We start from the raw sequence: 27156 nt of genomic DNA, 5'->3' as shown, positions 1-27156 counted from the left end.
GTGAATGCACACCCTGTAGGCTTGTCTGCAAATCTGAAAAGTTAAGCACTATATGCTTAAAAAGGGCATGATACATGCCCAAATATATTAGAAAAAAAGCTTCTGATTTAAAAAAAAAACAGATATCACCAGCTTATTTTCATGAGTGACGTTGCATATGTAACACGATTCATTCGTCTCCAGCGGTGGACGGTCAGACAGTCAAGATGTTGGGCTGAAAAAGTAAGATATTGTTCCAAAAGTAATTTATTTTGCATAATGTTATTTTCGTGATGGCTACCAAATATTTTTTAGTTGCCACTAGACGTGTTACACCTTTTCAGCGGTTGATATGGAAGAAAATTGCTGTGACAGTAAACGGTGTTAATCCCACCATTATAATAAGGAGGACCATAAGAAAAGCTTAAAGACACTACAGAAATGGTGCTGACGATATACGACGGGTCACACCTCAGTCTTGGGGGATCTGTTCTCTGTTTCAAATGGACTGTTTTGTCCATGGCATTAACCAAATCATTTTTATTTCCAGGTGCAATACAATAGTGGCCGTTCTTTTGTCCAAATGAAAAGAGCGCATCACTGCAATATCGCCCCCAGGTGTTCAGTTGTGTTGAGATGTGGTGTATTGTCAAGGCCATATTATGATTCTCAAGACTTGGATGGACATGAAACTATTCAAATCATCAGATCATCTGTGACTCAGTGGGTAGAGTGGGTCATCCTTTAACCACAAGGCTGGCTCAAGTACATGTCTGTACACTCACTGTATAGCTGTTCATATTATTGTGTCCACCCCCTGTGCAGGGTCTTTCACAGAGTCAGTGGTCCCAGTGGAGGGTGTCAGGGGGTGTCAGAAGATCTTGAAACCTTTCAGCAGGGTGAGTGTGGTGGCCCTCCGTTTGCTCTGGGCTCTGGACGTCTTCACGGTGACCAGCTTGGCGGTGGCGGGGGCCGGCAGCTCCTGGTGAAGGAGGGGACACCGAGCAGCGCTTTGTCCTCGCTGACGTAGACGGCCGGTACCAGACAGCCGCGCCTCCCACCGCGCCTCGTCCTCCTCACCGCCTCGTAGAAGACGTGCTGCACAGAGAAGAAGTCCAGAGAGGCCGACACCTCAAAGAACAAACAGCCGAAACGAGACACCAGTAGCTCACCGTCACACTGACTCACCTGCCTGAGAGAGAATAGTTTACTGAAACCTGATCACTTGTGTCACAACTGAGGAAAGTTTACATGGATCAATTATTTCCCAGACCGTGAATCCTACTGACCTTATTGTTTTGAAAAATCACATACTCATCTAAGAAATGACATGTATCGTAACATTATTGGTATCGTTAAATAGGAAACGGTTGAAAGGTGGACTCATTTAAGTGCCAGGTGTCCCCCACTGCTTTATCGTCTGTGCTGTAAAGCCTTTTCAAACAGACTTCATTCAAAGTCAAAAACAATTAACGGGTATACAACAAGTAACAAGTAGCATTATACAAGCAATGGGCTCGAAGTTGTCGTATAATACACTTCATACAATCGTGCTAAAACATAAGGGTATCCTCACCAAGCTGTCTTCGGCGAGATACATCATGGCAATGTTATGGCAGATGTTATCATGCTAAACTAATGTGGTGAACACGGTTAGCCTATTTCATCAGACAAGAAAGTCAACATCAGACTGATGCTGTGTCTCAATTTGTATATTTCTGTACTTAAACTTGCTATTTTGATTGCATAAGAACGTTCACACTAACACGTATGGCACTTTTTCTGTCACGCCCCACTTTGGAGGAAGAAAAATGTTCATGCCCCACCGCCCCAACAACATTGTAACAAAATGGTCCATGTTGAACTTTTATTGAAATAACATTTTGTGACACCATATGCTCACACATACCAGGAACAACAACTCTGCATTTCCCCCCCGCACCCCACCTGCAATACCGATGTGCCCCACTAGAGGGGCGCGCCCCACAGTTTAAGAACCACTGACGTATGGCAACATGCAGTGCACTATGAGTACCTGGATGGTCAAAACGTTGCTTGTGGAACGCTGGATACTTCTCACCCTCAACATTTACCATCTTTGCTACGTCACGGAAGAAAGGGACCACCAACCTATCTCAGACTGAACATTTTAAGAGGAAGCTGCAGCAGCTGGAGTGAAACAAATGACAAATTATACAAATTTAACTGAAAAATGTTTTTTTTCTTAAAGTACCATTATACTGTAGTCGAACAGAAACCATTATTGGGTTAATTTGTCTGAATTGAATTACTGCCGGGTTGATCACGAGCTGATCTAAGTGCTACTGGTAAGAATATAACAGCAGTGTGCACTACCCTGTTGAAATGTACACACTACACAAGTGAGTACAAAGTGCGCACAGTGTACTGAACACTATCCAGATTCCTAGAACTCCACACCCCGATTCAGATATTTAATTACTGATTAAGTCTTTTTCTGCAGTTTGTCTGGTGGAATGAAGACATCTTGGTTAAAAACAATCTGTCCTGTTTTTGGTTATTGAACTCAGTATCAAACCTAGGCCAGAGAGCTTTAAGTGCGGGGACAACTCTGTGACATTCATGATTCCGGACTCATTTGAACTTCTGCAGCAAGGGAATACGCTGTTGTTGTTAACAGCTGTGCTGCTGAGTCAGCTCATGTTTGTTTAATTCAGCAGTTCATTTTCTTTACAGATGTCTGAAAGATAAGAGAGATCTAAGAGAGATCCTCAAGAGCAGATTTGGAGCTTAACGTATGCAGATATTTTACCAACAATCTAAATGGAACCAGCTATGAGAACCATCCCTGATGCTGAGGTTTGCACTGCCATGCCTCGGTACAACCTCACAGAGCAGCTGGTATGGCTGGATTCCTGTCAAGGTTTGAATTCTCCACATTGTTCACTGCTTGCCCTTTAAAAGTACTTACAGACCCTTTGACCGTATGTAAACAATGATATGTAAGTATGAACATGCAGTTTGGCAAAGGTAGTATGACGATATACATTACCTTGTCAAGCTATGCAAAAACATTAACCAGCAAAGATGACAAATGCAACCTAAACAAATTGACAGATCCGTGTTCTATTAGTGAGTGGGTATAATACATGGGCAAGTGGCCCAATATTTAGTTACCAGATGTATACATGTATTGGGTGGAGAAAATGAGCGCGTAACGTTACTACACCAGCGAGACATTACAAACTACAAGTCACCAGATGCTTCAGTCCGTTTTCTGTGTTCATGTACAGAATTTCAAACACCATGACATAGACTCAGAGGTTTGACTTTGTTCATTTTTAAAATGGGCGCTACAAACAGTCCGGTGGTAGCCAACACGTTTAAAAGCTTGCAGCCATAGCAGCCACCGGTGTTTCGGTTTACTGGTGACCGTGTTAACTGGTGGTTCTCAGCCAAATGCATTGTGGTTGCTCGTAGTGACAGCAGCTGTTTAAACTAACAGAACATGTAGAGGACCTCGTAAAAGCCTTTAATCCATTTTTAAATACATATTGATTGGGTTTATTAACTCCAACCATTTACTTAAGTTACTACGAGCATCGACAGACGCATTCAGCTGCAAGTCACTAGTTAACACGGTCACTCGCTAAACTGAAACACATGCATCTCTGAAACGGTCGTAATTCTGACAGAGTTCTGTAGAACTTGACTCTGTTGTTACTATATTGATTCTGAAAAGCAGACATTTTGATGCTGTTAACAGTTTTAGTTCAACGTTTACAGCTTGCCATCTCATCTGGATGGCTGGGGCAAAACACCACTTCCGTTGCCACCATGCACAAATTGTTGATGATAAAAGGATCTATATAAGTAGTAGAAAGCTCCCAGAGAGAACATTCAGTATACCTCCCTCAGAACTAAACAATCTGCACATTAGGGCCAAGCCTTTCCTCAGCCAAAAACATGTTCAATATGTGTCCTGCAGCACAGTGCACACAGTATTGATGGACCCATTTGGTTGTATTGTCACATTTTAGTTCTTATGTTTATCATATTATTTGTATAGGACACAGAGACACACACAGATACCCGCCTGTATCTGTCCATGTCCAGCTTGTTCCCCAGTAGGATGATGGGAGTTTGTGGGTTGAAGGTTTTGTTGTGCAGGGCGAGGGTCTGCAGGTACAGCTGGCAGCCTTTGAAGCTCTCCATGTTGTTGATGCTGTAGACGACGAGGAAGGCGCTGGCTCACGACAGATAATGCTCACTATTCACTGGACCCTCCTGTACACACACAGAAACCAAAAACTCACACTGCACACTCCTATTCTCTTACTGGGCTGCTCTGTCATTCATATAACAAGGGTTTCAACTGTGTCATAAAGGAACAAGCTCTGAATGATATCAGCCGATTGAATGAGCGTTATCAGTGGCTATCAGCCTCATAGATATGGGTTAGAAAGGGTCTGCTACACCTGTAGGTTCAGAAGGCGGGTATCGTCCTGATCACCAATACGAATACAAGAAGACGACGTCAACCCCTCGAGGCTGTAGTAATAATGACGGGAGAACAGGACAAAGTCAGAAATGTAGTATTAGCAGAGAAGAAGTCTGTGTAAGGAGGAAGTCATTGTGGATGGGCAGGTCAAACAAGCTATCTGTGAGTCACAGCCACCCAGACCACAATCCTGTCCTGAACCAAACCATTAGTTCTGTTGCCTAAATCAGTGTTTCTCAAATGTAGGTACTTTGGAGTGTCGCAGGGGGTACGTGAGTTTTGTTTAATTACACTTTTTTGATTCAAAAGAATTCAAGCATAATTCCTAAAATAATTATGCTGTAATCATTTCAATAAAATGAAGGTTGATAAACCACATTTTATATTCAATAATGGTATTTCAATCCTTAAAGGAACAGTGAATAACATTTAGGGGGATTTAATTTCAGAACTGGAATATAATATTCATAAGTTTACATTAGTGTACCTGTCACCTGAAACTAAGAATCATTTATATCTACTGTGCATACAGTAGGGAGCGGATCCTGTCAGAGTCCGATCCGTCCCAGCAGCTCGATCCAATTCCCCACATGTGCCGGCATGCCTACCCAGTACCTGCCCCTACTCTGCCTCTGATTGGCTACTGGCTGCTAAATGCTAACATTAGTCTAGCTATGTTGCTAGGTAATTTGAACCAGACAGGCCTGGCAGGAGCGATTTAGCCACGGCAGCTCACGTTTTTTGTTCCCGTAGTCTGAAGTAAGGCTTCCTGGTCCAAACAATGGTTCCGTTTTGTTTTTTAGAAATTTCGTATTTTTCATTCTTTTTCATTATTCTGATACCACTTCTGATAGTATTTGAGGCAAGAAATCAACTTCGTAGATTTAGAATATTATACAATGCTCTGTAAAAACTCCTGTTCAACAAGCATAAACATGTAAACCAAACTCAATCTGCTCTCTCTGCAGTCTCATCATCACTGCTGTTTAAGCACAGCACAGACGATCGGACAAAAGCTCTCTGTGTGTCGTCTAACTGTTTAGCTCATTTTGTTCTCTTAAGCATCTCTCTGCTGGATGAGACAAAGTAGGAGGACAGAAGACAGGAGGACAGAGGACAAGATGACATGAAGACAGGAGGACATGAGGACAAGAGGACAGAAGACAGGAAGACATGAAGACAGGAGGACATGAAGACAGGAGGACAGAAGACAGAGGACAAGAGGACAGGAGGACAGAAGACAGGAGGACATGAAGACAGGAGGACATGAAGACAAGAGGACAGAAGACAGAGGACAAGAGGACAGGAGGACAGAAGACAGGAGGACATGAAGACAGGAGGACATGAAGACAAGAGGACATGAAGACAGAAGACAAGAGGACATGAAGACAGGAGGACAGAAGACAGGAGGACAGAGGACAAGATGACATGAAGACAGGAGGACATGAAGACAAGAGGACAGAAGACAGGAGGACAGAAGACAAGAGGACAGGAGGACAGAGGACAAGAGGGCATGAAGACAGGAGGACATGAAGACAGGAGGACATGAAGACAAGAGGGCATGAAGACAGGAGGACATGAAGACAGGAGGACATGAAGACAGGAGGACATGAAGACAAGAGGGCATGAAGACAGGAGGACATGAAGACAGGAGGACATGAAGACAAGAGGGCATGAAGACAGGAGGACATGAAGACAGGAGGACATGAAGACAAGAGGGCATGAAGACAGGAGGACATGAAGACAAGAGGGCATGAAGACAGGAGGACATGAAGACAGGAGGACATGAAGACAAGAGGGCATGAAGACAGGAGGACATGAAGACAGGAGGACATGAAGACAGGAATACATGAAGACAGGAGGACATGAAGACAAGAGGACAGAAGACAGAGGACAAGAGGACAGGAGGACAGAAGACAGGAGGACATGAAGACAAGAGGACATGAAGACAGAAGACAAGAGGACATGAAGACAGGAGGACAGAAGACTGTTTAGTTTTTGTAGTTCTGACACATTTCTGAATTGTGTGAATTTTATCTATTTGCAGCCATCTTCAGTGAAAACCTTAGTGTCTGTGGTGAACAGCTCCTGTGTTCCACCAGCAGGTGTCAGGTATCGCTCACAAATGGGCCTGAGCTTGGATTGTCTCTATTAAGATGTACAAAAGAACACACTGTTCAAGTCCATAGATGAAACCAAAATCATGACATCCCCTCTATTAGACCACGTTTCTTGTGACCGGCTGCTGTTGGATGGCGCTGATATTTTTACTGCAGAAGCACAAACTGATGATATGACTGTGACCTGAATAAGAGGCCAGCTGTTTATTGTGATTGGTTACAAGTCTCTTCACTGCAGGTTCTGAGACTTTTCTTTGTCTTGATGATTAAACTGAATATCTTTGTACGGTGAGAAAATAAAATCATCTGACAACATCATGTTGGACTCTTGGAAATTATTGTTAATTTTTCTTTATATTTGGCCTCCTGCACTGTAAGTCCAACCCTCATACACAGAGCTTGGTGTGGGTCAGCCCTCCTGGTGGAAGGGGAGTAGCAGGGCTTGGTTGGGCAGATGATTCTCCCAGTGAGAGATGCTAGGTTAAAATGAATCCAGGTTCATGTTTTCTATGGGCTGTATTGGACCCCAGTAAAAAGGATCTGGATTGTGACGTGGTCCAGATGTTTACAACTTCTCAAAACGTGCAGGGTTTTGGGTACAAGGTTAGGCAGAAGGCTGGTGAAAGTGGGTCTCTCAGGTCAGGATAACAAAGATAAAATTGGCCATCACAACAGCACAGGGAAATGAATCTGAACCTGAAGAGAGACAGGAACCAGACAATTCTGGACTTCAAAACAGATTGGCGCCGCAGTCTGAATGGAGGGGGGGGGCTTATTGTTATATATTTAACACTTGGTCTTTAATGGAAAGATGCATTGTTTTCTTCTTGTTCATACAGTATGCAGCAGAGTACATACTGTATGGTCGTGAATCAACTGCTACTGTGATTTGATTTCTTCTTTTTTAATTTGATGTAGTTTGGAGCCCTTTTGTCTGGTTTTTATGGAAACAATAAAGAATAGCATTAAAGCAATACGGGAAGTAAGGCTGAAGAACGTCTGGTAGAGAACATGTGAGTAAAACCTTTAAGCCTTTCTACCTCCTCACACAGTCAACACAACAGCGTGTTCCTACCTAGTCACAGGTGTCCATCACTCTCACTGTGACAGGCTGCTGGTCCACCTTCTTTTCTGATGAATATATATCCTTTACACAGCAGCCAATGACACAGAGGACACTATTACATCTTCACAGATACATCCTGATGTTTGGTGGAAGAAGTACTCAGATCCTTAACTTAAGAAGGATCCTCAAAATGGTGTTTTTAAGCTTCACTGTGCAGAATAATGTGTGGACAGAGGTTGTTTTCACATTCATCTGCTGAAGTTTCTCTGAGCTCACCTGGATGTACCTGCAGGATTCATGACATTGTAACTGTTCTCACCTAATCAGGGTCCCGTACCAAACAACGTTATGTGGAAACGTGGAGTGTCCAGGCCACAAACACTAAGAATGGACTTTTCATTGAAGTAGGGAACATCTTATTAAAGAAATATTCCAGATTCAGAGAATATGGGTTTTTACATAAAGAAGAAGATGTAATTCTATACATTTTTGTGGAAAAAATAAGACACACATTATTAACAGAGTATGTTATATGTCTTTAAAAATATATCTGGAGGAGATCTTTAAGTAAAGGTACCAATACCTACATATAATAACACTTTATTACAAGTCCTGCATTCAAAATGCTATGTAAAAGTAAAGAAGTATTCTCAGCAAAGTATCTTAAAGTACCAGGAATCATGAGATGATTATTTGAGCTGCAAAGAAGAAAGAAACAAGTTCTGCTACAGGAATTGTTCTGCTAACAACTCAAAGTCAACTGAAACCTGTAGCAACAGACCGCAACTGCTTTTTTGTCAGGTACATGAGTGCTGAAAGCAGCAGATATGCATGGAAATGACATGAAACTGTGAAATCAACTGTCCTGAGGCACTTTTTTGAAGAAAATCTTTGAAACTGTGTTTACTTTCACAAAATCCACTTTTGGCCTCCTCTCAGCCTGAAACGTGTTTTAAGAGCATACAAAGTTAAAATGCATCTCTAGGCAGTAACGTGCTGAAAGCATGCATGGAAATTATATGAAACTGTGAAATCAACTGTCCTGATGCACGTTTTTGAAGAAAACTATGTTTACTTTCACAAAATCCAGGTGATGGGCCATATGCTGTCCAAACTGCTCTGGGATGGTTGATCAATGGACATCTCAGAAAGGGAGAAGACAGCGGGAGGAGTACACCGCTAATCACATCTCAGTGGTGGAAATAGAAGAATTGCTAGTGAAGCAGTACAATACAGATTTCTCAGAAAAAAGCTGTGAAGAGAAGGAAGAAATGTCTGAAGAGGATCGTCAATTCATGCACCGAGGTACAAGGTCAGCAAAGTTGGTCGATGGACATTACTGCATGAGTTTTCCACTGGGAAGTGAAAACATCAGAGTGCCAAATAATCGTTGCATTGCTCAGCAGCGGGTTGATACTCTTAAGAGAAAATTCAGAAGAAACCCAGACTTCCATGAAGATTACAAGACCTTCATGAAAAATATAATTGAAAAAGGCTACACCGAGAAAATACCCACTGAGCAATTGTGAGGAATTTGAATGGCTGAATGACTGAATGAGAGACACACACACAGAGAGATAGAGGGACAGAAGTGTATGTGCGCATGTGTCTGTGAGTCTGTGTGTTTATCAACATTAACATTGCTGATTAGAAACACCTGTGTGCCTGCAGGCTTTAAATGTAGATGAAACTACGAAAAACCTCTCAAACAAATCCTCAAAACCCCCATAACCGTAGCTCCTCAGCCTTTATTTAGGCCTCTTCTCGAAAATTGTAACCCATACTAAAGAGACTACAATTCTGTAACGACAAGGTCTATTTTAAAAATGTTGATGGTTCAATAACACCTCACTCCATCTAACTGTCTACCTGTCTCACTCACTCAGTACATAACACTGTCTGCCTGCCTGTCTCACTCACTCCACCTAACTGTATGACTGTCTCTATGGTCTATCCCTCTGTCTCACTCACTCACTCCATCTAACTGTCTGCCTGTCTCACTCACTCACTCAGTACAAATGACTGTCTGTCTGCCTGTCTCACTCATCACATATGCGACAGTTATATTTCACTCACTCACTCAGTACATAAAACTGTCTGTATGCCTGTCTCACTCACTCACTCAGTACAAATGACTGTCTGTCTGCCTGTCTCACTCATCACATATGTGACAGTTATATTTCACTCACTCACTCAGTACATATAACTGTCTGCCTGTCTCACTAACTCAGTACAAATGACCGTCTGTCTGCCTGTCTCACTCACTCACTCCACCTAACTGTCTGCCTGTCTCTGTGTCTATCTCTCTGTCTCACTCACTCAGTACATAAAACTGTCTGTATGCCTGTCTCACTCACTCACTCAGTACATATAACCTTATGTCTGCCTGTCTCACTCACTCACTCCACCTAACTGTATGACTGTCTCTGTGTCTATCCCTCTGTCTCACTCACTCAGTACAAATGACTGTCCTTCTGCCTGTCTCACTCATCACTTATGTGACGGTTATATTTCACTCACTCACTCAGTACAAATGACTGTCTGTCTGCCTGTCTCACTCATCACATATGTGACAGTTATATTTCACTCACTCACTCAGTACATATAACTGTCTGCCTGCTTCACTCACTCCACCTAACTGTATGACTGTCTCTGTGTCTATCTCTCTGTCTCACTCACTCAGTACATAACACTGTCTGTCTGCCTGTCTCACTCATCACATATGTGACAGTTATATTTCACTCACTCACTCAGTAGATATAACTGTTTGCCTGTATCACTCACTCACTCCATCTAACTGTCGTTATACTGGCTTAAGTTACATGCTCAGCTTTTCATGCTCTTAAAACACGTTTCAGGCTGAGAGGAGGCCAAAAGTGGATATTAGGAAAGTAAACAAAGTTTCAAAGATTTTCTTAAAAAAAAGTCAATCAGGACAGGTGATTTCACAGTTTAATGTCATTTCCAAGAATTTTCTGCTGCTTTCGGCACTTTACTGCCTAGAGATGCATTTTAACTTTTTATGCTCTTAAAACATGTTTCAGGCCGAGAGGAGGCCAAAAGTTGATTTTGTGAATGTAAGCATAGTTTCAAAGATGTTCTTCAAAGAAGTGGCTCAGGACAGTTGATTGAACAGTTTCATGTCATTTTCATGAATATCTGCTGTTTTCAGCACTTTACTGCCTAAAGATGGATCTTCACTGTTTATGCTAAAAGATATTTCAGGCTGGGAAGAGGCTAAAGGTGGATTTTGTCAAAGTAAACATAGTTTCAAAGATTTTCTTCAAAGAAGTGGCTCAGGACAGTTGATTTAACAGTTTCATGTCATGTTCATGAATATCTGCTTTTTTCTGCACTTTACTGCCTAAAGATGGATCTTCACTGTTTATGCTAAAAGATGTTTCAGGCTGGGAAGAGGCCAAAAGTAGATCTTGTCAAAGTAAACATAGTCTCGAAGATTTTCTTCAAAGAAGTGGCTCAGGACAGTTGATTTAAGGTTAAGAAATCTCATTTTATGTTCAAAGGGAACCAGATTTAAAAAAATTAAGCAGTTCTTTGAATGGTCAAGAGAGTAGGATAAATGGTGAATTTCACTTTACTTTTCTTCACAGAGAACTCTGACCTGCTTCTCACATATTTCTCAAGTGAAAAAGCAGCAGTGTCCTCTGCGATATGGAGAGAGAAGTGAAAAAGCTTACAGCACCTGGTATTCCCAGGCTGTCTCCCATTCAAGTACTAACCAGGCACGACTCTGCTTAGCTTCCGAGATCGGACGAGATCGGGTGCAACCAGAGAGGTGTGGCCGTAAGCAAGTTTGTCTCTAACACATAGTCCTTTAAAAGCTGTCAACATTTGCAGTCTTTTTTTGTCCATTGAGGACACGTTCATGTTTAAGAAATCTCATTTTATGTTCAAAGGGAACCAGAGTTTAAACAATTAAGCAGTTCTTTGAATGGTCAAGAGAGTAGGATAAATGGTGAATTGCACTTTACTTTTCTTCAGAGAGAACTCTGACCTGCTTCTCACATATTTCTCAAGTGAAAAAGCAGCAGTCTCCTCTGCGATATGGAGAGAAAAATTAAAAAGCTTACAGGACCTGGTATTCCCAGGCGGTCTCCCATCCAAGTACTAACCAGGCCCGACTCTGCTTAGCTTCCGAGATCGGACAAGATCGGGCGCAACCAGAGAGGTGTGGCCGTAAGCAAGTTTGTCTACAACACATAGTCCTTTAACAAGTGGATGCAAAATGTAGCAAAAATGCATCAATTTGCCGAGTTTTGTGGCTACATATATTTGGGTGTATTGTATGATATGAAGTCAGGACAGGACCCGAGTTGTCGCTTTTATTAATTCATACAACAAGAAAAAGATAATATTTTGTGTCTACTCCCCTCCTGAGAACCTGGTGAGACTTTCACATTTAAAGGTTCACTTGGGAGTCGAACCTCCCACTCCTAAATAAATGCAATAATAAATGTATAAATGAATACAGGAATGAATAAATACATGTATAAATACAGGAATAAGTAAATAAATGTATAAATACAGAAATGAATAAATAAATGCTGAAATAAGTGCTTTTGTCTTTCACATTGTGTCTTTTTTGTGACATACACAGATAGATGTTGATGAGTTCATTAATTCATGCTAATTAGGCTATTAGTTAAAGATTAGTAAGGCTGCTTGATGCAAATGTTTTGCAGGTCCTTGGAAGAACCTCAAGACAAGTTAAACAGTTACAAAGGGAGTTAAAAGAGACACTGATCTGGCCATTGCTAACTGAGAGGAAAGACACAATTCTCCTCCTCTTTACAAGAGCATCTCATTTACAGTGCACACCACAAGTAAGTGGTGACCCCATGATGCTAAGTCAAAAACACTCCTCTGATCTCACACAAATTACTTTCTCAGAAATGACCCTGATAGAAAATGAAGGATATCTAGACATAATTAAATAAATAGAATCAGGTCAAATGTTTTGTTTTCAAGCAAAGGAGTAACAAAGGTGGATTAAATGTTTGTCCTAAAGATGCAGTTTTTGACATGAGTACAGACACACACACACAGAGACACACATTTACAGTGTGTGTGTATATATATATATATATATATATATATATATATATTATATACGCTATTATACACATATATTATACACACTCTCTCATATCTTATGCTAATTTCTTACTGACTTATGAGCATACTTACCTTTATTTACTATGATACTTTATACGGGCTGTATTATACCTACCTTGTCATATCTATAGTTCCAACCTGTCATTTTCTGTTTGTTACAGTTTTACAAAAAACAAGTATTCAAGTAAACTTCAGAAGCAGAACCCTAGTTTTGTTGGAGTTATTTGAGTAGATATTCACGCTGACTGGATAGCTAGGCACAGGGATCTCTAGTGAGGCATTTCACGTATTTCTGTGAGATCAGGCTGCCCAGAGGCAAAATAAATTGAAGAATGTTATAACAAGTTCCTATTTCTTCTTCATTAAAGCAGTAACAAATTGCTTTAAGATGTCAATCCTTTCAATGGCCACTTCCATTGCTCGTTTTTGATGGACCATGAGTTCCGACATATGCAAAAATGCAAAATAGACATGGCCTATACCAGGAGACGCAGGAACACGTGTGGAAATGTTGTATTGTGCGAGTTATGAACCAAAAGGCGTTTGCTTTTACAATAGAGCCCCCTTATGGTTAGGATGGTTGTGCTTTTTTTCTAAAAGATATTTGCAAGTGCTGCTAGGATCGTTGACACGACCATTTTAACAGAATAATAATGTTAATAGTAATAATAACAATGCTGGTGTTGGGGCCAGAACAAACACAATACGGTTTCATTCAACACCGTGTCAAAAAAACTTCCGTATGGAAAATGATTCCATTCCATTAGAATGGAACAAGAGCCCGCTCATTAGGTCGAGTCTTCTGTGTCTTCCTTTTGCGATTATCAATTTAAGGCTGATGAGAACCAGAGTGTGAGGAGCCTGATATCTACCATTTTCCAATGGTACATGAATGCAACACACCAGCAGAGGAACTCTCCCTGCGCATGCGCCTAGTATTAGCATTACTAGTATGCTGTAATGTCAGAGTATGTGCTTCTAAAAGGTGTGTTGTCATTTAGCCACATCGGTGTGTTTTTGTTGCACGCATATGTTAGTGTCCTTGGAGCGAGTCAGTGTCCGTCCATGTATCGCAAAGAGACGCTGTAGCTACCGCACAGCCGAGGAAACGGACTATGTCTGCAAATAAAACAAAGAAAGTCAAGATGGCTACTAAATCTTGTCCTGAATGCGACCAACAGGTGAGGAAAATACATATTTTCAGTTTTGAACGTTGTCGGCAGTGAACCGTATGTATTGTTCGTAATGTTGTGTATTACAGTCACGCTGCTTTCACAACGCTGTGTCGGCTATGTGCTCTTCAGACCGCAGCCCGCTGCACACTCACAGGCTGAGCGAGTTCACGTTACATGTTGTTTCTCTGTTCACCCAAGAAAGCCTCCGTGTTCTCTGATCTGCTGATCTATTTACACATCTTTTCACTTCTTTCGTCTGTTTTTTAATGTTATGTGTTATTATTGTACCAATAGTTGTTCTCCCAGGAATATAGAGTAAACGTCCATATAAAGCCACCTGCAACTTCTAAATCAAATAATTCAACGACGTCCCTTTTGGTTGCTGTGAAGTGAAGCAATGTGAGATCTCTTATTTCTGACAAGAAGAATGTGACTGTGATTAACATTTGAAAAACAGTTACAGTAATTATTTAATTGTAAATGCTAATATTGACTCATTTATAAGGCTAAGAACATGAATCAGGTTTTTGCAACTTATAATCAGGGATGTTTTCAGGACGTTGTTTTTGAACCTTGCTTCAGGAACATTCTTAATTCAGAACCTTCTCGGAACCTTCTATTCCTAACGTCCTCAGAACCTTCTCGGAAAGTCTTCCTGGTGATTTCAGGAATCTGGAAATATCTTCAATGTCTCAAAAGATATTCTCTTCCTTACGAGTTGCAAGCTTCAACGACCAAATCGTGTGTGCAGTCTCTCCTGCTGTCCCCTCTGAACACCTCGTACACAGTTTGCCATGAAGGCTTTGGGATCACTCTGCTTAGTATTGCTTTAATGGTAAATGCAGTTACATCGGGTCTTTCTAGTCTTGGTTTGCATAGAACACAATGCAAATGATTGAGAAATAAAAGTTTGTGTTTTTATTGATTAAAACACCATTTGACTTTTAAACTGTTTTTAATCTGTGGTTCACATGGAGCGGTATACGTACGGAAAACCGATCCACTTCAGTCCCTTACACCAAACACAGGAACGAACACCGTGAACATACAGTATAGTCACTTGGACTACTTTTGAATTATACCCGTCCTTTAGGTCCACTTGACACCAGTTCCACATGTAAGATATTGCATTATTTAACTGGCTGATAGTCCTGAAAACACATTGATGCCATCCTTAGGTCAAAGCTAGCCTTTTAACCCCCCCCCCCCCCGAAACCGTAACAGTAATTTAATCTTCTGTGTTTCCCGGTTGATTCTCTCTAGATTCCAGTTGCGTGCAAGTCCTGTCCGTGTGGTTACGTGTTTATAAGCAGAAAACTTCTAAATGCCAAATTAAATGAGCGCTCTTCTCCAGCTATAGCAGGTAAGTTTCAACCTGCATAAATGATGCCTGAAAATGTTCAAAATGTTTGTTTGATTCTTCTCCGTGTGTTGAGCAAAGTCATGTTAATTCTATGACATTGTTCAGTACTGCTCTTTATTTTGTGAAGTCTCTCTGTCTGCCATGGATTCATGAATGCTCAGCATAGAGACCTCTGGTGGCAGCACAAACAGGGCCGTAGCCAGGGTTTTAAAATGAGTATTGATCTTTAAATGGATACTATTAAGAAGGGGCTCTGAGGGGCCTCCCCAGGAAATTTGCAGCATCAAACACTGAAAACCCGTCAACATCTGAAAAGGATGAGTGGGGATTAGATTTAGTGCAGCAGACTTTGAGACGATCACCGCCGACCGACCAGTAACACCTGCCGGACCAAACGCCACCAAACTGCCCCAGGGAAGAGAGGAGAGCCGAGATGGAAGCTACGCTAACCCAGCTGGGACCTGAGGCTACTCCATTAACCAGCTGGAGGTCGGTGACTGTTGAGCCCACATCTTCACAGAGACCTGGATCTATCGTGGTCCAGGATCAAGCAGCACTTGAGGGCTGGAGAGCAGGACAGAGACCAGGACTCTGGTGGACCAGAGGAGGACTCTGTGTCCACATCATGATGCTTGATGCTCAAACACAGTAAAGGTTGATGGACAATGTTTTCCTCATGTCGAGGTTTTAATGTGAAGATGTCGGCCAAGTTCTCTGACCAGAGAATATTTTTTGTTGCTGCTGTTTACATTCTTTATCATGCTAATTAAAAAAATGCACTACAGGAAAGTACTGCTGTTTTGTTTGTTGTGGTGTAAATGTGCTACAACTGAATTTAGTTGTGCATCCCTGAGTTGCATAATTACAATAAATGATCCTTGAATTGTTTGCATTCTGGTGACTTTTCATGGTGGAAATGTATGTAAAGAAAAACAAAATGCTGATGAGAGGCACGCTGTATTGCTTTTTTCATTTAATGTTATCTCTGCTGAGTCAACAAACATGTAGGCATGATTTACTCTTCCTCTTTTGTTTGGGGAACACACCTCTAAGAATGTGCATGTGGTACCTAAATATAGTCTACATTAATAGATTTCAATACATTTTTAACAAAATTTCTGCTCATGCAAAATATTCTGCAAATAGCAGACACCTCAACCGGGAATGAAGCAACATTTTCAGAAAAAGGTTGTAATATTATGAGGGCCCCACTGTTTCAACAGAAAATGGACCTGCCCTATAATCTGCCCTGCCTTGTGTTATTGCTCTGCTGATATGGTGCCATCGCCTTGAGACTTGGGATTCTCTCTGGATGAGATGAAGTTTAGACAAGCAGATATTAACTACTGTGCATATATCACCAAGTGTGACTTTAGTTTAGTGTGTTAAGTTGCTGCAGTGAGTACGACTGTGCTGTCATGTGTGCAGAGCACTGGACTGCCTTCTGCAGTCTCCCCACCCTGCACATCTTACACCACAGATAGCTGTGTTATCGATAACCATCAGTTTCTGGCAGTGTTTCTTTTAAAGAAAAGGGTTACTGAGGTGGGCCCCTCTGTGACCTCATAGCTGTCAGTGGCCATGATCACAAGCATTGTCTAGAGTGGCCACCATTCGCTCTGACTGCGTCCTCACAACAAGGCACAGCTGTGCCCGGTGGACGCTACTAACTTGCACAAACCTCGGTCAGATAAAGGACTTATGACTCTACTAGACTAACATATTCCAATGGGATGGCAAGTATGGCATGTCAACCCATCCCATAGAAATCATTAATCATGATAAATAAGAGTATATGTTTTATGAATATGGGGATAAGTCAGGCAAGTTGCTGATGGGTGTGAAAGGCAATCATTTTATTATGAAGATCTGAATGTATAATAAAGAGATCACCTCGGAACAAGCTGAAATTAGCAAAGCATTAAATGATTAATGATGATCAACTTTGGTCATAAATCCATGACAAACATCACCAAACGTGTTGGATATTCTTCATTTGAACTGTTGAAACATGTCCCCAAATGCCATAAAATATGTCTGGCAGGACTTTGACTGAGTAATCACTGAAAGGTTGCATACATTATGAAGATGATACAAGTGTTTGTATTGCGCTCACTTCTTTAGACAGAATTGAACCTTCTCAAGTGACTTTGCGCAGCTTTGAGATGCCTGAACCCCAGTCGCTGCTGCCTGCAGCTTTGATTTAGGTAATTGGCTGCTTCCTTTTGTTCAGCCAAAAAGGGCCTCAACCCGAAATGGCCGATTGCGGCTATCTGCTATTAATATGTATTTAATTTTCTTCCTCATAACTATTATAATTACCGTATTTGGCCGTATACTCACTGTAATCACCATTTTTTTCAATAAACAAATCAGAGAAGTCTAACCCACACTTATGTTGTTACCTTTTTTACTATCAATGTTCTGCTTCAGACAAGCTGGACTTTAAGCGGAGGAGGACAGAACGCATTCGCAGAGAAAGGATAGACTCTTCTTTAACCAGTGACATGGAGAACAGGAGAAGATCCCGAGCCAACAGCCAATCAGATCCCATTCGGAGGGGACGGGGCAGACCAAAAACAGTGGGTCTGAAGAAACAGGAAGAGGAGAAAGGTAAAAGGAGTGATTACTCACAGTTTCTTATTACAAGTCTCTTGTGATTAGGTATTTTCCTGATAACTACATTACTTTGGAGATGCACTGTCACAGAAATAATTGTGATAAACGTATTATAATTCAAGATTATTTGATGCCATGGATGATAGTATTATAGCATAATAATGTACTGTAAGTACACCATTTCAAAGAGCAATGAACTTTGAATTCTTGAGAATATTCAGACATTAGTATGTGAAAAAAAGACACTAAATAAATTAGACTCTCGGGCTATGTTGACAATAATTGCACAAAAAATATTAGGCACAAGGGTAAAGAGGTCATTCCGCAATATACTGCTTATCCAGTTCCTCAATGGTTAGGACAAAAAGTACAAAGTAATAACATGAGATTACAACTTTTCATTGCCTCTGTTTTAAGCAAAGTCAACATACCAGCTCTTTCACTCTCATCTGGCTTCAACCCATACAACAGTTCACTGTCACTCTTTCTTTGTGTGGGTGTGTATATGTGTGTGTGTGGAGGAACTGCCTGAGCCCCCTCCCACAGTCAAAAATGAAAGCAAAACATGTCTTAGCATTGTTTTTTCTGTTAATTCGACTTAGGAAAATATGCTAAAAAAGTCTTCGAATGGTAGGGAAAATCCTACCTGTTTATTCTGGCATCATGTGAGCTAAAATGTTGGTGATGTTCTTATGTATACAAACAAGCTTGTAAACACAATGGGCAATATTGAGGTCAGCAAAAATTATCGAGGTCATGTCGATATATCGTAAGATAAGTCGATAACGTAAAACTGGTCACGGTCATGTCCATTTATCATAAGATAAGTCGTTAATGTAAAACTCGTGGCGGTAATGTCCATTTATCGTAAGATAAGTCGATAACGTAAAACTGGTCACGGTCATGTCCATTTATCGTACGATGAGTCGATAACGTAAAACTGGTCACGGTCATGTCCATTTATCGTACGATGAGTCGATAACGTAAAACTGGTCACGGTCATGTCCATTTATCGTACGATGAGTTGACATATCACGGTAATGTCTACATCTTGAGGATAAGTCTTGTTATGTAAAAATTATCAAGGTCATTTCCATTCATAACTTTCTGAACTTCCCTCTAAAGCTCTCTTTTTTTCGTTATTACACAGCTGTTTCTGTCACTTGTCATGTGCTACACTATGAATGCTTTCCAGAAGAGAATGTCTGAAAATGTGCACCGTTATCACCAGATATAAACGACAATGCGCCTCCCCCTTCTCTATGAATATCTCTATGACTTTTTACTCTGCCTTTAGTGTGGCTGTTCAGAACTATAAACACTCACACATGTCATCCATTTGATTTCCGACCTGGTTGGTCAACACGTCTTACTGTGATCGAGGCCCTTATGCAGGTTCCTCCATGTCTGACTAACTCCACTCAACTGTGTTGACATTTTGCATGGTTTGCTTTTCCATAAGAGTCCAATCCAGTGTATTGATCCAGTCGCAACCGTCTTCTCTTTCAACATGATCTCGTGAAGTGTTTGGTTGTGTCATTCCTGAAGTTTGGTGCTCCAAAACCCAAACCACCCTTTCAGCTGAAAGCCAATGTATATGGGTATTTAGTAGTGTTGTTGATGGTTTCTGGTCCAAATCTTGACATTTTAAATTCTACAAATATGTTTTACAATAGTATAGTATAATCATGATAATAGTGACTGCTATGTGGAGCCAGCTTTGCCACACTTTCATTGACTCATGTCTCTCGCTCCTCACCTCCCTTCAACTCTCCCGCTTGCGCATGGGGAGGCAGGCATCAGTGTGAAAACCTCTGCCTCAGATTGAATTTGACATTACCTATTATTTATCTTGCAATTCTTACTCTCATTTAGCTTGAACATAGATTAATATTGTATTGCCAAAATGAGTTTTCTGTGATTGACTGTGTTCTATTGTGTTCACAGAGAAACAAGAGAAGGAAGTGGATATGTATGCCAGTCTTTCAGATGAGAAGGCCTTTGTGTTTTCTGTGGCCTTGGCTGAGATCAACCGCAAGATATTGGGTCAAAGACTCATTTTATAGATTAAGGCCTGACTACATGAGAATCCAGGCACAGAGAACCTACCATATAAAAACTATCAAACAGCAAGGGGATAACCAAAGAGGGCAGAACTGTCTGGAGCTGAACTTTCACCTGGTTGATGGGATGAGATTCAGAAACCTGCTGAAGCTTCAGACTGAAGTAGAGGGCGTTGTCGTTGGGGGATCACAGCTCTTCAGCACCTTGTATTATACACCCACCACAGACATGCAAATATATGTTTCTAGAGTATGGATTGTGTTGTAACGACATACGTAGAACCAGGAAAAGAGGCATAGATGATATTTCCCAACTTTTCTGCAGATACAAATATGACATTTCACTAATGGAAGGGACCAAGATATTGTGGTAGCTGCGTGCTTTGTTACAAACTGAAGATGCAATAAAGATTTTTTTTTATTTCCATTGTTAAGTGTATCTAAGTGATGTTGAGCACGTAGTGCATCCTATGCACAGTACACACCATGTATTTATTAGTTACTTTTATAGACCATGTCAAATATTCTTATTGAAGATGAATTTCACCTTGCTTTGAATTAAACTAGATAACAAAAATTATAATCGACTAAAGACGGTGTCCAGATTCATAAAGGAAGTCAGTAAAGTCTTTCCCAGATGGTGAGGTTTTAATATAAATTTCATCAATCTATCCAACTTTGATTCAATCAGCAATTTTTGTTTGTTAATTAATTAATGTTCTGTTTGATGGGCCATGTATGCATGTGTATATATATATTATAATATTAATAATTATAATATTTACAGAAATGAAAAGACACCATACACCCAAAATAGACTGTCAAGGCACAAAAACATCCTTCTTTGCAGATTTTTTTTTTCTTAATCGTCATGTCACAAGAGTCTCATGAAATTCAGTTATATTACTTCAGAATATTAAAAACAATAAACAAAGTTTATTGAAGACTTTTTAGTGTTTTAGGTTTAGTTACAGATACAATATAAATACCACAGTCCAATTCTGTGGATTGATAAAGCTGTCGGGAAGGTGATAAAACAAACCCTTCACTGAAAACAAGTTGTAATAATCCAAAATTTAAATGTTTATGTAGTTCCTGAATGTATCACATGGGTCAGAAATCTTATGTTAGTCTACTCTTTTCTGGACTTTTTAAATGCCTTTAATCCTCTCATTTTAAGCAGATACTATAGAAAACTGATATGTTTCGGGACAAAATGGATTGTTTCAAATTCTCACTAAAGACAACCTCCATGTAAGAATTGTATCCATACCATATATATTACCCTGTCTGTATATATGTATATATATATATGTGTATATATATACCAGTTGGCCACATGCATTCTGCTGTTTTTTTCTGTCAGTGTGTCGGCGTCATCGTCACTGACCTCTGATGTTTTTCCTAACAATGACTCGGCATTACTCTCTTCACTTTTCTTTCATAGAAATGTGTCTGTAAAAGCTATTGTTTAGCGCTATTGTTTAGCACTGCCTGGCTTTGGCCTGTCTGAGTGGATTTGCATGCTCTCCTTGTGTCCGTGTGGGTTTCCTGCAGTCCATCCATGGGTGGCACAGACATGCGGATTGTTGAAATAATGACTGATGTGGATGTGAGTGAGATGTGAACTGCACAAGTGAGTGACTGTACTGTGTGTGACAGCCTTGTGACAGACTGATGACCAGCCCAGGTGTTCACCACCTCTCACCTATGTGAACTGGGATACACTACAGGGAGCAGATAACGCTATGTGGATAATGGATTGATGGCTTTTTTAAGATTACATCATGTATTTTGAGACTATAAGGAGCTAAATATCAGTGTCATTGTAGATGTAATGGCCTTATAGGTATATATATATATATATATGATATTTATATAATCTTTTATCAGTCTCTCGGAGGCCAACTCTAAAAAAACCGCCATCTTTACTTTCAGCCATTCTGTCATATATTCTAAGAGTGTGAACTTGTTTCACTATTTATGTATAACATTTTAAACACTTTACATATAGTGTTTAATTTATTATCTAAACTATAAGAAGATGATCAACATGTTAGCATTTATCTCAAAACACAGCTGTGCTTAGGAGCAGCTAGCATGTGGACTCTTAATCTAGTTTAAGAAGCAAAAGAAAACGATCAATGCTCTTGTTATCACACTGTGATTATTAGGAGCTGGATCATGGAGATAAGCTGTTGGTTGGCGAAAAGTGTATAAATCCTCAGAAGGGGATTTAATGAGGAAATAACATAAAATAAAACAAAATCACCATTGTGATTCATGCTTGATGAACTCGTTTAGAATCTAACGATACCCTGTCCCTGACAGTTTGACGTTTATGGACATTTTACCCTGAAAGACAATGCTGCCGGAGTCCTTCTAGAAGTATTTGGTTTTCAGGCTCCTGCTGCACTGTTTGTTTTAGTACGAATAAGACAATAAAATACGATCCAAGAAGACAATTTTGAGTATGAGATCCTTGAGTTAAAAGACTTTCAATAAATGAGGGCTTTCAGACATCAGTCTGAACATGGCCTCAGAGATATTAGGTAATATCTTGAGTAGGCTTATATTTACCGTGTTAAAGTACGGAAACAGGCTCTCTGTAAATGTGTGTGTGTGAAGGTGTGGATGTGTGTTGGTATCGGCATCACAGAAGGACAGTTTTCCTCTGTTCCAGTCCAGTTTAACTCTGATCCTCTGGAGCTTTTTCTTCACTGAGAGAACTGTCGAGGGATCTGATGAGGAGTTTGCTGTGTATTTACTGTTAAGGTATCCTATTATCCATAAACAAGATTGATGTTTTCCCTTCTTCTGGAAAGACTCGACTGCCACACCAACAAACCAGTCTGTATTTTGTCCAACCTCAACTTCCCAGCTGAGTCCCTGAGTTAAACCCCTCAGAGCCCAGAACAGAAAGGAAGTAATCAAACCTCTCTGGATTATCAGGAAGCTTCTGTCTCTCTCCAACGCTCACACTGGTCAGGTCTTCAGATGGGATGAGGTCTGGATGAGCAGTGTTTGGATCCAGAATCACAGGACTGTATGAGACCTTCTCCTTCATCTTGTTCCAGATGTTGAAGGTCAGGTTGCCCAGGTGTTTGGCCTTGTCTATCAGAGCTCCTGAGAGCAGCTGTGGATCCTCCAGCAGGCAGCGCAGCTGGACTCCTTCCACTGCAGCCTTGTAGTTCTGCAAGAATAGCTCATCCTCTGTGGCTCTGACTGTGTCTGGACACTCCTGTAGTCGTTTCTCTGTCCACCAGTTCTTCAGACAGTCTCTACAGAAGCTGTGGCTACACGACAGATCAACAGGATCTGTAAAAGTGTCACAGCAGACCGGACAGCAGAGATCCTCCCACGATCCGTATAACATTTTGTCTCCGAGCAAAGCTGAAGAACCACGAGGCAGAAATCCCAGTCGATCACTTGTGACACTTACTTTCACTTTGAGTCGAGTAATAAAACTCACATTCATTGTTGGATGCAGGTTAAAGTGACAGTATTATGGTGATTACCTTCATTGAGCCGTCCTCTCAGTCGATGTTGGTAGTTTGATCTGTTGCTGCCAGCTGTTTTTGTTGTTAGTGAGGAACAATGACAGACTGTTACTGTCATGTCTCAGGTGAGTCAGACACAGTAAGGGGTGGAGCTTTATTCAGGTAATATTAGTTTCAAGTTTCCAAAATACTAATGGGGTAATGTCAGTGTAATAATTCCATTTTTCAATTCAATTTATTTTGTATAGCCCAAAATCACAAATTTGTCTCAGAGGGCTTTACAATCTGTTCACATTTGACATCCTCTGTCCCACGATCAGAACAGGAAAAACTCCCCAAACAAACCTTTAACGGGGAGAAAAGAGGAAGAAACCTTAGAGAGCAACAGAGGAGGATCCTCTATCAGGATGGACAGAAGTGCAACAGATGTGTACAGAATGAACAACATAACAGAGTTACAACACATTCAATGCATAGGACAGAAATGATTCATATAATGAGAGCAGTGAGCAGAATAATGATGGAAAAGTACGACTACTAGTAATAACAGCAGAAGTGGATATAGTAGAACAACAATAACAAAAGCAGTAATGGTATCGGCAATAGCAAGCGATGCTATAATAATAGAGATAGTAGCAGTGGGTGTCAGCAGGGCTATGGCAGGAGGCTGGACCATGGTCCAAATATAACAGAAACCTGCGTAACCTTACACAACTACAAGATGCTCTCAACAGTGTCCAATTTTTTAAGATCACACTGAATTAACCCCAATCCTTAAACACTGCGAGCTCCACAAACTAAGCAAGCAGAGCTGCAGGCCGGCCAGCAGAGCAACAGAGGAAGACAGGAGCTGTGCAATGAGAAAATAAGCTAATGGGAAAAATAATTAGAATACATGTAATGCATTTAAGAAAAATTATTAAATTATAAAATAATAATAACCTTTGTGATTCTGTTTAGGCCAGCAGAGAAGGCTTAGCTGCCCCTGATGGCCCACCACTGCGATAGTTTAGGGAAATGTATTATTTAATTAATTTTGGGTGTTCATTGGTAGGATAGATTTGTGTCAATCTCATTGCCAGTTTAAGGCAGGAAGGAGGGAACACTGGCCACAAAGAAATGTAACTTTCCACCATCAAATTTCTGTGGAGGCCGGCCAATGCCGACAGTGCTCTCCTGGACACAATCCAAGCACAAATCCACATATCTTCTTATGGATTGTGTAGATTTTTGTAGATGGCAAACTACCTATCTCCTGGAAATACACCGGAATCACACTGTTGTAGTTCTGACAGGAAACACAGGAAATACAAGGGTTTCTCAAACATTTTATTTGTACAGAAAACCAAACAACCAACCAAGCAATAGGATGACACAGTTGTCTCACAGATATTGTAGCTGGATTGCACTGCAGCTTAATGTGGTGCCGAAACATTCAAAGCTTCAAAACAGTCCAAACACGGGACAAACAGATCCCTCTCTAAAAAAAACATGCATGTACTTCAATGCAATGGAGCAAAAGGCAACTTCACAGAAATACTTCTAAAAGCTCACTTTGTGTTTTTACCTTTAAATAGTTTCCCTGTTAATGTGCAGTGATACTGTAATTGTTCACTCAAACTGCACCAGGAAGAAATACTTTACCCAATACATCCCATGACAGGAAGATTCCCTGAAATGAACCAGATGTCGAGCATCTGATTGAAACAGATCTACTCCTGTTCGTCATGTCATCACAAAAAAGAAGGCGACCATGGATGCATTTGCAGTGATGTTTTTTTGTGATGCTGGAGGAACACTGGCCCAATACACCAACGTTCACCAGAGCACACAAATGTTTTTTTCCCCTCATTTGTATTATTTTTGTCTCCTTTGTGTCCCTTCCAGGTCTCTGTAGTTTCCCCACCTTCTGTTTTGTAATACAGTTGTAAGAGCTGGATGACTGAACACATCTCTGCTCTGCATTACTAAACAACATCACTCACATAACTACAAACAGACTCAGATAACAAAGTGCCTCCATGCTCATTTCCACAGTGTATGAAAAGATGTTCAATAACCTGTTTCCATGCACTGTTGAAAAATATGTAGGATTGAAAGTTGTATCAAATGTCTGCTCAGAATTCATAATTCTGTAATTTGATTTATTTATGGATTATGTATTTGTAAACAGACAGTTCTTGATTTAGCATATACTTTTGCCATTTTTAGATATTTCATTTAGTTCTTATGCTTGTGTTTATAAAACAGAACTTTTGATTATTTTGCTCTATGAAAAAAACTGGATTGTAGGTGAACATGAATATATTATAAGTAAGGTATGCTAAAAACAATAATAATTGTGTTGATTGCATCTGAAACACCGTTATGGTCCTTTAAATGTGTTCCAAATGTGTTCCAAGAATATTCTGGTGACGCTGAATTTAAAAAGGGTCTTTAATTTACTCATATTTAGAATTGCATTTCCTGAAAAGTTTACCAAAGAGATTAAGTTATTTGAATTTGAGTTTGTTGGTCGAGTCATTCATTATCAATTTAATAACCTTGGAATGAGAACATTCTATCTGCTACGGCTTTACAGAAGGCCACCATTTTTAGGGAAAAACCTGACAGTTTAGTCTTCCTTAGTTGCAGCACACAAGATCAAAGGATCAGCAATTAGCTGACTAGAAATCTATCTCAGATACCTACATTTAAAATAATAAAAATAACATTAATCCTTGCTAACACATAGTAGCATGATCTGTGTAATTAACATAGGTGAGCTATCTAACAGGGTGGCTTAAGCTTGTAGCTAGGTAAAGAAATATTTTACATCATGTCATTTATAAGGTTTTCCGTAAAATCATCAATGTAGAGGTTTCAAACCTTGAGATTAAACAATATTTCATGATTTCTGCAGCTTATTTGAACCTTAGTCATGGAGTAGTGAGGCGACATGGTAAAGAGGCAGAACCCGATCGCTCCTCCTGTCTACATCTGGGGCACTGATGGGAGCTTTGCAGAAAGAACCTTACATAACGTAGAGATATGACACCGACACAAAATGATGCTGACACCTTGTAATGTAACAAACAAATGTCCCCGCTGGAGATCAATAAAGGTTTATCTTATCTTAATTGCAAGGTCATAATTTATTATTGGGAATTTTATTCTCAACATATGTTAATTTGTATTGTTCACCCAGCTTGCTCTCTCAGTTTGCTCTAACCAAATGATTTATTTGAGTTACACAAGCAAGGAATAGGAATTAATGAATTCACCACGCCAGAGTATCACAGGCCACACACACACACACACACACACACACACACACACACACACACACACACACACACACACACACACACACACACACACACACACACACACCATTAAGCTAAGCTGCATGTCTTTGGAAGGAAACCAGAGAACCTGCAGAAAACCCACTGGTACCAAGTTACAAAGGTCTTTTCAAGAACCCTCCTAACCCAGTCACACTTCAGTCTTTGAAACTGGGCTAAACTACGGGACTGGTAAAATGAAGTATGACCGTATATTCAATCAGGGAGATCATGGCTAAATTGTAGATTACTCTCAGTATCAGTCCCAGTGTTGGTCCACTGGTCAGGGAGTCAGACAGACTGAATGAGAGTGGGTCTCTGGGTTATATTCA

General features: G+C 40.4%; 1 protein-coding gene and 1 pseudogene across 2 annotated transcripts; one reads left to right on the top strand and one right to left on the bottom strand.

Moving 5' to 3' along the window:
- Nucleotides 1-850: 850 nt before the first annotated feature.
- LOC306697334 (ras-like protein family member 12) lies at nucleotides 851-8747 on the bottom strand (annotated as a pseudogene). Its single transcript has 4 exons — nucleotides 8721-8747; nucleotides 7655-7726; nucleotides 4051-4245; nucleotides 851-1167 (listed from the first exon to the last, which is right to left on the bottom strand). The product of its transcript is annotated as a ras-like protein family member 12 (transcript).
- A 5001-nt stretch (nucleotides 8748-13748) lies between these two features.
- Nucleotides 13749-20426, top strand: cUnh16orf87 (chromosome Un C16orf87 homolog). Its single transcript, XM_079166085.1, has 4 exons — nucleotides 13749-13962; nucleotides 15220-15319; nucleotides 17753-17932; nucleotides 19886-20426. The coding sequence occupies exons 1-4, from the start codon at nucleotides 13897-13899 to the stop codon at nucleotides 20002-20004; spliced, it is 465 nt and encodes a 154-aa protein (XP_079022211.1). The 5' UTR covers nucleotides 13749-13896; the 3' UTR covers nucleotides 20005-20426.
- Nucleotides 20427-27156: the final 6730 nt, after the last annotated feature.

This window comes from Pholis gunnellus (genome assembly GCF_910591455.1).
Source record: "Pholis gunnellus genome assembly, chromosome: 1".
In the NCBI taxonomy this organism is placed as follows: domain Eukaryota; kingdom Metazoa; phylum Chordata; class Actinopteri; order Perciformes; family Pholidae; genus Pholis; species Pholis gunnellus.
Note: the sequence above shows the minus strand (reverse complement) of the source record. Positions and strands in the feature narration are given on the sequence as shown.